Source organism: Natator depressus, chromosome 24 (genome assembly GCF_965152275.1).
Source record: "Natator depressus isolate rNatDep1 chromosome 24, rNatDep2.hap1, whole genome shotgun sequence".
NCBI classification, from domain to species: domain Eukaryota; kingdom Metazoa; phylum Chordata; order Testudines; family Cheloniidae; genus Natator; species Natator depressus.
This window is the reverse complement of record NC_134257.1, coordinates 18,158,077-18,174,158: the sequence shown is the minus strand read 5'-3', so window position 1 is coordinate 18,174,158 and position 16,082 is coordinate 18,158,077. Positions and strand designations below refer to the sequence as shown.

Below are 16,082 nucleotides of genomic sequence, written 5' to 3'. Positions count from 1 at the left end.
GGTCCAGGTAACAACTGGTACAGGTCCCCAACAATTGGTCTGCCTGACCTCTGGGTAGAATCAGATATTCCAAGGACTGAAGGAGCATGGAGGTCCCCTAGTCTGACCTGCGGCAGAATGTCCCTGAATTAGTCCCTGGTTGAACTGGAGCAGACAAGTTAGAAATACCATCCAGCTCACCATTAAAAATTATTGGTGATGGAGAAACCATCAGGGTGAGTCTTTTTTAGTCTTTATCAGCTTTTGGATCTGCTGGCCCCCATCCTCGGCCAAGATTTTGTAACTTGGCTGGAGCTGGCAAGTGAGATCTTCACAGTTACTCTGACCTCTGACCAGAGGTGCAGAGGGCAGCCCACACTGAAAATCCCAAGTTCAGGTCAGGCTTCAAAAAGGAGAGCAGTTTATCCCAAACCTGGTGGTTAATACAGTAGTTAGATTCACCAACCAGTCACAAGCTGTGCTCCTGATCCCCCACATGGGTCATCAAGAAGCCGAGAAAAAAGAAAGAAATCACAGTGCCCCCTTTATTGCATTCCAGTCTAGGATCCCAATCAGCAAATAGGCCCAGTAAAGTGAGAAGTTACTTAAAATTCTATTCACTATACAGACAGTTCTTCTGATCCCCAAAGGGCCAGCCACATTCCCAGATCAATACTGGTTTGGATTTTACCCAAAATACCACATTGCCAGCCAATCCTTTAGCATCTAAAACCAAAGGTTTTACTATAAACAAAAAGAAAAGAACAAGGAGAGAGTTGTTAAATGGTCGAAACAATCAGATACACACAGAGGCTTCAGAGTCCATATACCAGGTTCTCAGCAGCACTGGTGAATTCACTTGCTTGAAAAGTCCCTCTGGAACACAACCAAAGCTTGGATGGGTCATTCAGTCCTTTGTTCAGAGCTGCAGGAATGCATCCGATGAAGTGAGCTGTAGCTCACGAAAGCTTATGCTCAAATAAATTTGTTAGTCTCTAAGGTGCCACAAGTACTCCTTTTCTTTTTGCAAATACAGACTAACACGGCTGCTACTCTGAAGTTTGTAGAGAAGTTACTCCAGAGGTCGAAAGCAGGATTGAAGACAAAATGGAGAAGATGCAGCTGCCTTCTTATATCCTGGGTACATCCTCTGTCCCAAACACAAGTTCCCAGCATATAGGTATGGAAAATTTCTTGGAGTCCCCTGTCCTCAGGCATGTCCCTACAAGTCCTGATGACTCAGAGGCGTAGCCCCTTGGTTCTCTCAATGGGTTTATTGTACAGCTGATTGCCCATTGAACAGACAAGGCAGTGCTAATGCCAATCTGTCTGGGGGTGTGTCAAGGTTCCTTCCCCACTCTGAACTCTAGGGTACAGATGTGGGGACCTGCATGAAAAACCCCTTAAGCTTATTTTTACCAGCTTAGGTTAAAACTTCCACAAGGTACAAACTATTTTACCTTTTGCTCTTGGACTCTATTGCTGCCACCACCAAGCATCTAACAAATATATACAGGGAAAGAGCCCGCTTGGAAACGTCTTTCACCCCAAAATCCTCCCGAACCCTACACCCCCTTTCCTGGGTAAGGCTTGATAAAAATCCTCACCAATTTGCATAGGTAAACACAGACCCAAACCCTTGGATCTTAAGAACAATGAAAAAACATTCAGTTTCTTAAAAGAAGAATTTTAATTGAAGAAAAGGTAAAAAGAATCACCTCTGTAAAATCAGGATGGTAAATAACTTGCAGGGTAATCAGATTCAAAACATAGAGAATCCCTCTAGGCAAAACCTTAAGTTACAAAAAGACACAAAAACAGGAATATCCATTCCATTCAGCACAGCTTATTTTATCAGCCATTTAAACAAAACAGAATCTAACGCATATCTAACTAGATTACTTACGAAGTTCTAAGACTCCATTCCTGTTCTGTTCCCAGCAAAAGCATCACACAGACAGAGGGAACCTTTGTTTCCCCCCACCCTCCAGCTTTGAAAGTATCTTGTCTCCTCATTGGTCATTTTGGTCAGGTGCCAGCGAGGTTATCCTAGCTTCTTAACCCTTTACGGGTGAAAGGGTTTTTCCTCTGGCCAGGAGGGATTTAAAGCTGTTTACTCTTCCCTTTATATTTATTACAGGGTGTCACACAGATACACAGTACAAATAGGAGATATCAATATACCACACATGTCTATAACTCACAATACAAAGATGACACACACATATAAACAAGCTTCCCATATTTAGTAAATCATACCTTATCCACGCATACCTTACATGGCATAACTTATATGATTCATGCAATTTCTTAATATTGGTGTCCATAATATCATGAATTGTCACCCACATTCCATACAGCGTCACAGTTACTAGCTTGGACGTTACCTCTACACCACCCTGAATGTTCAAGGGCAGGTGGTTTCTCTAGAGCCACTCTTCATTCTGCCGGCTTGTTTTCCTTACTGGCTGCTCTTAAATTAAGCCAGAGCCTCCCCACACTAAATATTCCAGTGAGCGGGTGATGCGGTGTTTGTAAATTATGTCAAAGCTGCCCCACAAAATGTACAGAATTTATGTAGTTCAAGGAACACACGGGAATGATTATTTATTATTATTTTCTATTTTGGTAGTGCTGGGAGCCCAAATCCTGAGCCAGAACCCCGCTATGCTAGGCACTGTACAAACAGAGCAAAAAGACCCTGTCCCAGAAAGCCCACAATCCAAGGAGATTCAATGGATAGAGGCCTGGGCTGGGACACAGCTGACATGGGTTTGTTCATGGCTGTGCCACTGGATGGACCGAAGGTTCTACTGATTGACCTTGGGCAAGTCATTTCCCCATTTTGTATCTCAGTTTCCCCATTAGTAAAAACTGGAAGACTGCTAATGATCTCCTTGCTAAACTTCTTTTGAGATCTACTGATTAGAAATACTAGAGAAGAGCTAGATATCGCTATTGTAATATAGAGACTCTTCTATAATATACTACTCCAAACAGATTTTAAACCATCTGGAAATTTAGAACCCCAGTGAAACTTTTAGGAAACAATCTGGAACCTGTTGGATTCTATGTGGTTTGAAAACACTCTAGAATCCAGTGATGTTGTAGATCCAGTCTGGAATATAGAACCCATAGTCTTCCACTTTGAACACACTGAGGGGCTTACAAGATATGAGATTCCAGAGACAGCTAGTGATGAAGAATTCAAGAGAGTCAATTAGGTTAGAACACATTGAGAGTTCTAAAACAAACAAGATTCTGGAGCTGCCTACGAATCTGGTGCCATTGATGACCCATTGAGTTTGAAAAAATTGAGTTATCTAGAACACATTGAATTCTGGAGAGAGCAGGGAATCTACAATCCAGGAACACTGCAGAGTTTATGAACAGTGGGATGCTTGGAACCCATTAGAATTTAGAACCATCAGGAATCTAGAAACAACTGGGATGCCAAGTTTTCAACTCCCCCTAACTCTGGGCATCTTCAGGCCATCACCTGTTTTGTGTTCTCGACTTCTGACCCCTGTCTTTCGCTAGACTCGGCAGCACTGCTGGCGAGATCGTCGACAAAAGCTGCTTTGACGAGAGTGAGAAGAGACTTCCTGAAGACGAGAACTTCTCCCCCATGAAGAGATAGAGGATGGGGGTGAAGCAGGCATTGAAGCAGGAGGTAAAGGTGTAAATGACCAAGACGGTACCCGTCACCAACGCTGGCACCTCCTTCTTTTTCATAGATTCATAGTTATTAAGGTCAGAAGGGACCATTATGATCATCTAGTCTGACCTCCTGCACAACGCAGGCCACAGAATCTCACCCACCCACTCCTGCGAAAAACCTCTCACCTATGTCTGAGCTATTGAAGTCCTCAAATCATGGTTTAAAGACTTCAAGGAGCAGAGAATCCTCCAGCAAGTGACCCATGCCCCATGCTACAGAGGAAGGCGAAAAACCTCCAGGGCCTCTTCCAATCTGCCCTGGAGGAAAATTCCTTCCCGACCCCAGATATGGAGATCAGCTGAACCCTGAGCATATGGGCAAGATTCACCAGCCAGATACCCAGCAAAGAATTCTCTGTAGCAACTCAGATCCCACCCCATCTAACATCCCATCACAGGCCATTGGGCCTATTTACCATGAATACTTAAAGATCAATTAATTGCCAAAATCATGTTATCCCATCATACCATCTCCTCCATAAACTTATCGAGTTTAATCTTAAAGCCAGACAGGTCTTTTGCCCCCACTGCTTCCCTTGGAAGGCTATTCCAAAAGTTCACTCCTCTGATGGTTAGAAACCTTTGTCTAATTTCAAGTCTAAACTTCCCGATGACCAGTTTGTATCCATTTGTTCTTGTGTCCACATTGGTACTGAGCTTAAATAATTCCTCTCCCTCTCCGGTATATATAACTCTGATATATTTATAGAGAGCAATCATATCTCCGCTCAACCTTCTTTTGGTTAGGCTAAACAAGCCAAGCTCCTTGAGTCTCCTTTCATAAGACAAGCTTTCCATTCCTCAGATCATCCTAGTAGCCCTTCTCTGTACCTGTTCCAGTTTGAATTTATCCTTCTTAAAACATGGGAGACCAGAACTGCACACAGTATTCCAGGTGAGAGCTTGTAGACCTTCATGCCATGGTGGAGGTGGTAGGGCAGCCAGCCAAGAAAGAAGGAAACCACCGTGGTCACCATGACTTTGAAGGGCTTCCCAGACCATGCCAGCTTCTTCTCCTTCATCTTCAGCCCTACACGGACATAGCATCCCACGATGGTGCAGAAGGGCAGTAGGAAGCCCAGCAGGAACCAGACTGTAAAAACAGCCAGGTGGATCCATCTCCCCAGTTCTTGCATCTCGGCTCCGTTCCAGTCTCCGGAGAGGGTGTAATTATTGATGCAGGTGGTTCTGCCCCCATGCACCACCCGGGTCTCCCGGAAAGCCAGGTAGGGAGCACTGAGACCAAAGGATGCCAGCCACACACCCACAACTAGCTTCGCAGCCTGGGACATGGTGCAGTGATGCCAGCACCAGATGGGATGGGGAGTGACGGTGTAGTGGTCAAGGCTGATCAGGGTGAGAAGGAAGACTGAGGAGAACATGTCCATGGAGATGCAGGTGTTGAGGATCTTGCACATGACCGTGCCGAAGACCCAGTGGAAACCCATAAGGAGGGAGACGATGAAGAAGGGGATCAGCAGGGTGAAGAGGAGGTAGCAGGAGACAAGGTGGAGGAACCAAAGCGTGGTCACCGTCCTCCCCATCTTCAGCCCCAGCACCCACAGGTATAGCCCGTTCCCCACCACACCCACCAGGAAGGTGGTGAAGAGCAACACGGCCACAGCCAGGTGAGAGGTGCTCTCAGCTGCTGGGGTCCGGCTGGAATTTGCCCCAGTGGTTGGTGGGAGAGTCATGTTGCCTTGGTCCATGGTGCCCTGGGGAGAGAGAAAAGAGGGATTAGAAGGGACGACAGAGGAGGGGGAAAGGGCGAGGGCAAGAGGAAGGGAGAAATAAGAGGGGTTTAGGAAGGTACCATTGGAGAGGATCTCTCTAGGCACCCTCTGGTCGTCCAGAATATGCAGGCGTGATAGTCTCAGCAACAGGGCTGTAGCCGGTGGAACTCCCTGCAACAGGGTAGAGCTATGGGCTGCAGAGGAGGGAAAGAGGGATAGCAGACGTGCGAGGAGTGGGGATGGGGACAGTCTAGTCAGTCAAATACACAGCTATGCTGAGAATGCCATGTCGCTGTGATCTGGAAGATGGGCTGGCTCAGAAGGGTGGTTAACGGGAAACGAGGCTTTTCCTCCCTAGCAGATGCCAGCTCCAATCTGTCTCCAGGGAAGGGACTGGTGGGCTCAATGAGGTGGGGATCGGTGCTGCTGGCTCCTAGCATGCAGGTTAAGAGCGGCTCCTTTTCATGCGGTTTTAACTGAGGGCCCCGGATCACGACCCTCTGAACCTGACCCGCTCACTCTGCCCCGGGCCTTGCTCAGAGACGGCCAATTTCAAGCCAAGCTGAGCGGGCGGGTGGATTTCAGAGCACTTGGACTCGCCGGCTCTGACAGAAAGAGGTTTCTCTGCAGGCCCGGTGGCAGGAGTGCCCTTAGCAGATCTGCTGTGGGAGGACTCGGGCTCCCAGGCCTTGGGCAGTTCTCAGCTCAGCGTCTGCAGCACCTGGTTGCAAGTGGCCCCCTGAGTCCAACAGCCCTGTCCTTTCATGTCCAACCCCGGGGCATCAGCCCGGCCACACATGCCAGCCACCTCAGCTGCATCTCTGGGGCGCGGGCCTCTTTGAGAGCCCTGTCAAAGCTCTATTCCCTTTGGACACATGACTCCCTCCAAGGGGTGATGGCTGGCGTTGGTATTTTCCCAGGGGGGACCACTGGACCCCACATTTCTGTGCATACCCGGCCCTCTGTGCCTAACCGGTCTAAGGAGCCCAACTGGGCAGTAGCGGATTATCCAATGGGCTGACGGGGCCTGTGCCCAGGGGCTCTGGACAATTGGGGGCCCCTGGAAAAATGAATGCCGCACCCCAGCGGAAATCCCAGAGCCCTGGCAGAAGCACTGGGTGGGCAAGGCGGGGGAAACACCCGTGGCCTGACTCCACTCCCTGGCAGAAGCGCCGGGCAGGGTGGGGAAAGCCCCAATGCCCAGACCCCCGCTGCAGCCCTTGGACTGCAGGGCTCTTGCTCCCTGTTGAGGCCTCAGCTTCAGTGGTTAGAGCAGGGGAGGGGTGACTCAGGATATCTGGGTTCAAGCCTCAGATGGGGGAGGGGAGTGGGGTCTAGGGGGATAGAGAAGCTGGGGGGCTGGGAACCAGGGCTCTGGGTTCTATCCCTGGCTCTGGCAGGGAAGCGGGGGCTAGTTTTAAAGCAATGGCTGTTTCTTAGGTGGTTTCTTTGCTAAGACGGTGTCCAAATGAGCATTTCCATTTATGGGTTGCAGCTTCTCCATCTCAGAGAGCAGGCGGAGGCGGAGTGTGTAGAAGACACAGAGTTAAGGGGAGAGACCTCAACACCCAGGGCAGTGCAGACTCACGGACGCTTTGCTGGGCAAACACAGACCATCCGAGTCTCTCTCTGCGCTGGGTCCTGCGCTGCCCAGGTGAGTCGAGATGATGGGCCACAACTCACTGCTACAGGGTAGATGTGTAGGAAGCAGAGGAGGAAAAGAGGGAACACAGATGTGGGAGGAGTGGGGAAGGGGACAGTCTGGACAGATAGGAAAGAGTCCAGTGGAGGACAACAGAAACGATTAGGGGGCTGGGGCACATGACGGATGAGGGGAGGCTGAGGGAACTGGGCTTGTTTAGTCTGCAGAAGAGAAGTGTGAGGGGGGGATTTGATAGCAGCCTTCAACTACCTGAGGGGGGGTTCCACAGAGGATGGAGCTCGGCTGTTCTCAGTGGTGGCAGATGACAGAACGAGGAGCAATGGTCTCAAGTTGCAGTGGGGGAGGTCTAGGTTGGATATTAGGAAACACTATTTCACTAGGAGGGTGGTGAACCCCTGGAACGGATTCCCTAGGGAGGTGGTGGAATCTCCTTCCTTAGAGGTTTTTAAGGCCCGTCTTGACAAAGCCCTGGCTGGAATGATTTAGTTAGTGTTGGTCCTACATTGAGCAGGGGATTGGACTAGATACCTCCTCAGGTCTCTTCCAACCCTAATATTCTATACTTCTATAATGGGCAGGGGCCCCTCACTGGATCTGAAGGGCAATTTCCTTGCTAATCCTACATAGAAGCCACAGACATTTGCTATTAATAAAGCAAACCAGGGGGACTCCCTGCCACTGGGTATTAATGGGGTTAACACGGGGACTCAATAGGCAGATGTAGTAGGTGGGGTCTGTGACATGGGTGAATTTTTCTCTCTTGTTTCAGGTTAATCAGATGAGGTGTCCCCATTTACAAAGCTCTAAGCCACAGGACCCCCCTGCGTCCCTCCCACAGCCCAGGAATCCTGCCTCCCAGTCTGCAGCTCTAACCCACTAAATCTGACTCACCTCCCAGAGGCAGGAATAGAACCCAGGAGTCCTGTCGCCCAGTCTCCAGTGCTGTGACCATTAGGCCAGTCTGCAGATCACAGAGGACACCATGCAAACATGGTCGGGGGGTGGCAGTGCCAGTGACGGCGTGGGACAGGGTGCAGTCCCTGACAGAGGCAATAGCCCAGAGGTCCCTGGTGCAGAGCTGCAGCCCGGCTGTGGGGTAGAGAAGCAGCTCGGTGGCTTGAAGCTTCCTGTGTTACAGTGAGGCTGAGAAGGACCCTGCACGCTCTCACGAGTCAGGGTGTAGCAGCAGTTCCTGTGACAGGAGGATGAATACAAGAGACGGGGTGGGGGTGGGGTGGCTTTTTCCACCTTGTAGCAATGAGTTCCACTGGCCAGGGATAGAACCCAGAGCCCTGGTTCCCAGCCCCCCAGCTTCTCTAACCCCCTAGACCCCACTCCCCTCCCCCATCTGAGGCTTGAACCCAGATATCCTGAGTCACCCCTCCCCTGCTCTAACCACTAAAGCTGAGGCCTCGACAGGGAGCAAGAGTCCTGCAGTCCAAAGGCTGCAGCGGGGGTCTGAGCATTGGGGCTTTCCCCACCCTGCCCGGCGCTTCTGCCAGGGAGTGGTGTCGGGCCACGGGTGTTTCCCCCGCCTTGCCCACCCAGTGCTTCTGCCAGGGCTCTGGGATTTCCACTGGGGTGAGGCATTCATTTTTCCAGGGGCCCCCAATTGTCCAGAGCCCCTGGGCACAGGCCCCGTCAGCCCATTGGATAATCCGCTACTGCCCAGTTGGGCTCCTTAGACCGGTTAGGCACAGAGGGCCGGGTATGCACAGAAATGTGGGGTCCAGTGGTCCCCCCTGGGAAAATACCAACGCCAGCCATCACCCCTTGGAGGGAGTCATGTGTCCAAAGGGAATAGAGCTTTGACAGGGCTCTCAAAGAGGCCCACGCCCCAGAGATGCAGCTGAGGTGGCTGGCATGTGTGGCCGGGCTGATGCCCCGGGGTTGGACGTGAAAGGACAGGGCTGTTGGACTCAGGGGGCCACTTGCAACCAGGTGCTGCAGACGCTGAGCTGAGAACTGCCCAAGGCCTGGGAGCCCGAGTCCTCCCACAGCAGATCTGCTAAGGGCGCTCCTGCCACTGGGCCTGCAGAGAAACCTCTTCCTGTCAGAGCCAGCGAGTCCAAGTGCTCTGAAATCCACCTGCCCGCTCGGCTTGGCTTGAAATTGGCCGTCTCTGAGCAAGGCCCGGGGCGGAGTGAGCGGGGCAAGTTCAGAGGGTCGTGATCCGGGGCCCTCAGTTAAAGCCGCATGAAAAGGAGCCGTTCTTAAATTCTTCACACCGCTCTGAAAACCAGTTGCAGACTCGCATTGACTTGGAAAGTTGCACCAAGCCGCCGGGGCTCTGCTGGAGACTGCTGGAGCAAAGGGCGGTAGTTCGATTGCGGATGTCACAAGATGCAGCCCCCTGATGATGAGCTGCTGTTAATACTCACACATTTCACTGATTTCCCCATGTGGGGGGCAACTGCCTTGAAAACCGGCACTGAGCAATGGAGGCAGGGTGGGGTTTGTGATGCAAATTTGAGGTCATTTGGTCCAGAGGTTCCCGCGATACCCTCCCCGCCCACGTGCTGATTGAACATTTTCAGATGGTTATAATGTTCTCAGTGCAGAGTGAGGGGAAATAGCAAAGAGGCCGAACTTTGAGAAACGTCAAGCCTGGATGGCCCCTGAGCTCAGCTACGCAATGGGACCGAGGGGCCATTCGGCCATAGTGCAAAAGTGAGTCCACTCCTCAAGCTGTTCTCACCTGTGTTTAATAGCAGTTCACACCTCTGCGAGGTACGGCTTCCACCAGAAATTGAGGGTGAGTAACACCCATGCTGAGTTGACACATGCGGGCTTAGAGACACAGCCACTGCTGTTTTGATCTAAATATGGAGATGTTTGTGTTCTCATCCCTATTATCACTTTTTGACCTGGTGTCTTCAGCCACAACAGGGCTGAATTGAGACCACAGATGGCATGTAATTCCTGTGACAATAACCGATTATTTTGGTCTCTGGTTCTTCTGAACAACCGAGTCATCAGGGGTGGTGAATGACTCATTTGGAATGATGCCAAATTATTATTATTATCTAAAGAAAAAGGGGGGGGGGAATTATTTTAGTACAAACAAAATGGGTTTTTTTCCCTGAGCTTGGTTTTTACACATTTTAATTGATAAAATAATTTAAAGAATGTCAAGCAAAGCTGTTTTGAATAAGAAAATTGAAATGTTTTATATTGAAGATGTCAGTTTTTTGGTGGTTGAGCAAAACAATTTGGCAAATTGACACTAATTCATTAAACGTCTTGGTGTCTACTGTAACTGCTAAACACCATTTCCTCATATAGCTGGGTTTGAACCCAGGAGTCCTGGCTCCTAGCCCCCCCACGCTAACCTGCTAGACCCCACTCGTCTCCCAGTGGCAGGAGAAGAGCCCAAGAACTCTGAAGTGAAGTCAACGGAGTTACAATGATTTACACTGGCTGAGGATCTGGCCTGTTCACTCCATGCCCTATTCCAAAATAATCTGTGATTATTTTTATGGTTGTATTTTTGGAGGGTTTCTCAGATGAGCACCCGTAAAAGTCTTGATTTTCCAAAAGAAGGAGCTGAACCCTTTGTGAACATCAGGCCTGTTGGAAAGTGTCTCAAGTCAGAACATGATTCCCTGTGCTTTGAACCCTTCAGGTACTAGACCATGTCAGATCTGATTGGGTTTCAAGACATTGTCATACCTAGAACTCAAGAGGTTTACGAACTAGACAAATATCTAGAACTAATGCGCTACTACCGTGTGTCTGTATATTATATATATGTATATATATATATACATGTTTGTATATGTGTATATGTATACACACACACACACACACACACACACACACACACATTTAAAAACACAATAGTATCCCAAGAGTTCTAGACATTTGAGTGATTCTTGAACCTGTTGGGTTCTTGCTCTGACAAAAAATTTTAAACCCAAACTGGTCCTATGTGGTCTAGGACATCATATATGAGGTTGGAAACTAGGATGCTCTAGGCCACACAGGATCTCTTTGGGTTTTTTAATCTTGGCAGACCTAGAACCCAAGAGATTTTAGAACCAGCCACATATCTAGAATGCATAGGAACCTATTGGCTTTTGAAACATAAAGTGGCTTGGAAAACATGATGTTTAAATCTAGCCTTCATCAGATCACGTTCAAATCACTGACGGACCTGGGAACCAAGCTGTTAAGAACTGGCCAGGATTATTAGAATCCATGAGATCCTATTGACTTCTGAATCAGTGAGAGGTGGTATCTGTCATGTCTGGCCGTCTTAATCATAGAATATTAGGGTTGGAAGGGACCTCGGAAGGTCATCTAGTCCAACCCCCTGCTCAAAGCAGGACCAATCCCCAATTTTTTCCCCAGATCCCTAAATGACCCCCTCAAGGATTGAGCTCACAACCCTGGGTTTAGCAGGCCAATGCTCAAACCACTGAGCTATCCCTCCCCGAAATGGAATTCTCCTTCGAGCCGGAAGGAGACTTCTGTTTTTTTCTGAACAGTAGCAATGGGAAAAGATTTTTAAACAGAGGGGCTACGGGCATGTCTAAACACACTTACAGCCCTCCACCTGGTGGTGGCAGCCCACACAGGCCTGGCTTCCTCAGATACCCACGTGGGTCCAGGTGTCAACTGGTACAGCACCCCAGCAACCTCTCCTGACCTCTGGATAGAATCAGAGATTCTGAGGCCGGAAACAGCATGGTGGTCCCCTAGTCTGACTGGATGCAGAACGTCCCTGAACTAGTCCCTAATTGAACTAGAGTAGACCTGTTAGAATTACCCTCCAGTCCTGCTTTAAAAATTGCAGTGATGTAGAATCGAGCAGGGAGGATCTTTTTAACTCTTTATCATCTTTTGGATCTGCTGCCCCCCAGCCTTGTCCAAGGTTTTTTAACTTAGCTGGAGCTGGCAGGTGAGATCTTCACAGTTACTGTGACCTGTGACCAGAGACGCAGAGGGCAGCCCATGCTGAAAATGCCAAGGTCAGGGAAGGCTGCAAAAAGGACAGTAGATTCTCCCAAAACTGGTGGTTAACCCTGTAGTTAGATTCACCAACCACTCACAAGCTCTGTTCCTGATCCACCGGACTGGTTATCAAGAAGCAAAGAAAAAATAAAGAAATCCCACAGCCCCCTTTATTGCATTCCAATCTTAGGTTCCCAGTCAGCAGATAGGTACAGTAAAGTGAGAAGTTACTTAAAATTCTATTCACTATACAAAATGTTCTTCTTATCACCATAGGGCCAGCCACATTCCCAGATCAATACTGGTTTGGATCTTACCCAAAATACAACCGCCAGCCAATGCTTCATGGCCCATCCAACGGGCTGGATAGGGCTGATGCAAGCTGTCTGGGGCTGTCACCCAGATACACAGCACAGATCTGACATATCAATATACCACACATATTTACAACTCACGATATAAAAGGATGCATACACATAAACAAGCTGATCATATTTATCAAATGATAACTTTTCCACTGATTGCTTACATGGCATATCTGGTATGTTTCAGGACAGTTTTGTATCCATAACATTATGAATGATCACCCATATTCCATACAGCGTCACTCTTATTAGCTTGGACGTTACCTCTTCACCACCCTGAACAGTTCATGGGCAGGTGGTTTCTCTGGAGCAGCTCTTTATTCTACTGGCATGTTTTTCTTACCAGCCGCTCTGAAACTAAGCCACAGCCTCCCCACACGCAATATCCCAGTGATTGGGTCATAACCCCGCTGTGCTAGCCGCTGTAGAAACACAGAGTGAAAGGACAGAACCAGTCCCAAACTGCTCATTGCGTAAAGCAATGAAATTGAAAGAAACCTCAGCTGGGATGCAGGAGACCTGTGTTTGTTCTAGTTCTGCCACTGGACTGCTGGGTGACCTTGGCCAAGTCACTTTCCCACTCTGTGCCTCATTTTCCCCATTTGTAAAAACTGGAAGACTGCTACTGACCTCCTTGCTAAAGTTCTTTGAGATCTACTGATGACAAGAACTAGAGAAGAGCTAGATATCACTAATATAATATACGGACTCTTCTATAATATACTACACCTAATGGATGTTAAACCATTTGGAAATCTAGAACCAAGAGGAAAGTTTTAGCAACAATCTAGAACCTGTTGGATTCTATGCGGTTTGAAAACAAGTGATGTCCTAGATTCAGTCAGGGACCTAGACTGAACTGACTTTGAGTTTGAACACATTGAAAAACTACAATAAATGAGATTCCAGAGCCAGCCAGAGATGCAGAATCCAAGAGAGTCAATTTTGTGATAACACATTGAGAGATCTAAAACAAACAAGATTCTGGAGCTGGCTAGCAATCTGGTGCCATTGATGACCCACTGAGTTTCAAAAAATTGAGAGACCTAGAACGTGTGGGATTCCGGAGAAAGCAGGGAATCTAGAATCCAGGGGCACTGAGGGGTTTATAGACATTGAGATACCTGGAACCCATCAGGTTTCAGAACCAGCAGGAATCTAGGAACAAAGGGGATGGCAAGTTTTCAACTCTCCCTCGGTCTGGGCACCTTCACACCATCTCTTCTTTTTTGTTCTCGATTTCTGAACCCTGTCTTCCACTAGACTCGGGGGCACTGCTTCCAAGATCATCGACAAAAGCAGCTTTGACCAGAGTGAGAAGAGACGTCTTGAAGACCTGCCAGAACTTCTCCCCCACAAAGAGGTAGAGGATGGGGGTGAAGCAGGCATTGAAGCAGGACGTGAAGGTGTAAATGACCAAGAGGGTGCCCTTCACTGACTCTGGCACCTCCTTCTTGTAGAGCTTCCAGCCGTGGTAGAAGTGGTAGGGCAGCCAGCCAAGAAAGAAGGAAACCATCGCGGCCACCATGACTTTGAAGGGCTTCCCAGCCCACGCCAGCTTCTTCTCCTTCAACTTCAGCCCCACGCGGACATAGCATCCCACGATGGTACAGAAGGGCAGCAGGAAGCCCAGCAAGAACCGGACCACAAAGATAGCCAGGTGGATCCGTCTCCCCAGGTCCTGCATCTTGGCTCCATTCCAGTCTCCAGAGATGTTGTATTTATTGACACAGATGATCCTGCCCCCGTCCACCACCTGGGTCTCCCGGAAAGCCAGGTAGGGAGTGCTGAGACCGAAGGAGGCCAGCCACACACCCACAACCAGCTTCCAAGCCCGCGACAGGGTGCGGTGATTCTTGGACCAGAAGGGGTGGTGAGTGAGGGTGTAGCGGTCCAGACTGATGAGTGTGAGAAGGAAGACGGAGGAGAACATGCCCATGGAAATGAAGGCATTGAGAATCTTGCACGTGGCCATGCCAAAGACCCAGTGGAAATCAAGGAGGATGTAGACGGCAAAGAAGGGGATCAGCAGGGTGAAGAGGAGATAGCAGGAGACCAGGTGGAGGAACCAGAGCGTGGTCACCGTCCTCCTCATCTTCAGCCCCAGCACCCACAGGAACATCCCGTTCCCCACCACACCCACCAGGAAGGTGATGAAGAGCAACACAGCAGAGGCCAGGTGAGGGGTCTTCATGGTCTCTGGTGTCTTGGTGGAATTTGCCACTGTGGTTGGTGGGAGAGCCATGATACCCTGGGAAGAGACAGAAGAGGGGTTGGAAGGGATGACAGTGGAGGTGAAAGTGAGAGTGGAAGAGGAGAGGGGAGTAATACCAGAGTGGGTTAGGAAGGTAACATTGGAGAGGATGTTGCTGGGCACCCTGTGGTCCTCCAGAATATCCAGGCTGGATATTACCAGAAGCCGGTGGAACTCACTGCCACAGGTTAGAGCTGTGAGCAGTAGGGTAGGACAAGGAGAATAGCAGCCGTGTGAGGAGTGGGGAAGGGGACACTCTAGTATATCAAATATACAGCTATGCAGAGAATACCATGTAGCTGTGATATGGATGTCTGGCTGGCTCAGGGGAGCAGGGAACGGGCCATGGGGCCCTTCCCCTCTAGGATGGCCAGTTCTAATATGGCCCCAGGGCAAGGGATCAGGCCTACTCAGTTAGGTGGGGATCGGTGCTGTTGACTCCTAGCATACTGGTGCCGGTGGAACTCACTGCTACAAGGAATACAAAACTGCCCCTCCCCCACCCCATCACTTGTGCTCATCTGCCAGTTACAGGAACTGCTGCTACACCCTGACTCGTGAGAGCGTGCAGGGTCCTTCTCACCTCATTGTAATATAGGAAGCCTTAATCCACCGAGCTTCTTCTCTGACCCCAGCCCGGCTGCCAGCCCTGCACCAGAGACCTCTACCTCTGTCTGGGATTTCCCCCCCTCACAGACTTATTAGCTCTGGAGAATGGCCTAATGGTTAGAGAATGGGGGAGGGGCTGGGAGCCAAGACTCCTGGGCTCTGGGAGGGACATGGGATCCTGTTTCTTAGACTCTGCAAATGGGGAACACCTCATCTGATTAACATGAAACGAGCAAAAAATTCACCCACGTTACAGATTTCAACTACTACCTCTGTCTATTGAGTGCCCTATGTTAACCCCAGCGCTACCCAGTAGCAGGGAGTCTCACAGGCTAACCCCACTGATACCCCGTGGCAGGGGTCCCATTGCTTTGCCTTTACAATAGCCAATTTCTGTGGTTTCTAGGTGGTCACAAGGAAATTACCCTCCAGGCCCAATGAGGGGGACTCTGCCTATCATCTTGACTCACCTGGGCAGCAAGTGGTGGAAACATACCCAGCGCAGAGACTCGGGTGATGTGTCTTTGCCCAGCAAAGCGTCCCTTTGTCTGTCCCCACCTCAGTACTGCCCTGTGTTTTGAATTCACTCCCCTTAACTCTGTGTCTACTACATGCTCCGCCCCAACTTGCTCTCTAAATAGAAAAGCTGCAAACCATAAATGGAAATGATCCTTCGGACGCTGTCTGAGCAGAGCAACCACCTAAGAAACAGCCATTGCTTTAAAACTAGCCACCACTCTCCTGCCAGAGCCAGGGCTAGAACCCAGTGGGAGGTGTAGTCATGGCCCCAAACCCCACTGTGC

The 16,082-nt window shown here is 49.5% G+C and overlaps 2 protein-coding genes across 2 annotated transcripts; both read right to left on the bottom strand.

Moving 5' to 3' along the window:
* Positions 1-3,466: 3,466 nt before the first annotated feature.
* LOC141977348 (putative G-protein coupled receptor 33) lies at positions 3,467-5,420 on the bottom strand. Its single transcript, XM_074938787.1, is given in 3 exon segments — positions 3,467-3,594; positions 3,597-3,705; positions 4,578-5,420. Coding segments are annotated over 3 exon segments (1,068 nt in total). The 5' UTR covers positions 5,409-5,420.
* An 8,206-nt stretch (positions 5,421-13,626) lies between these two features.
* Positions 13,627-14,661, bottom strand: LOC141977419 (putative G-protein coupled receptor 33). The gene has a single exon (XM_074938885.1). The coding sequence runs from the start codon at positions 14,659-14,661 to the stop codon at positions 13,627-13,629; it is 1,035 nt and encodes a 344-aa protein (XP_074794986.1).
* Positions 14,662-16,082: the final 1,421 nt, after the last annotated feature.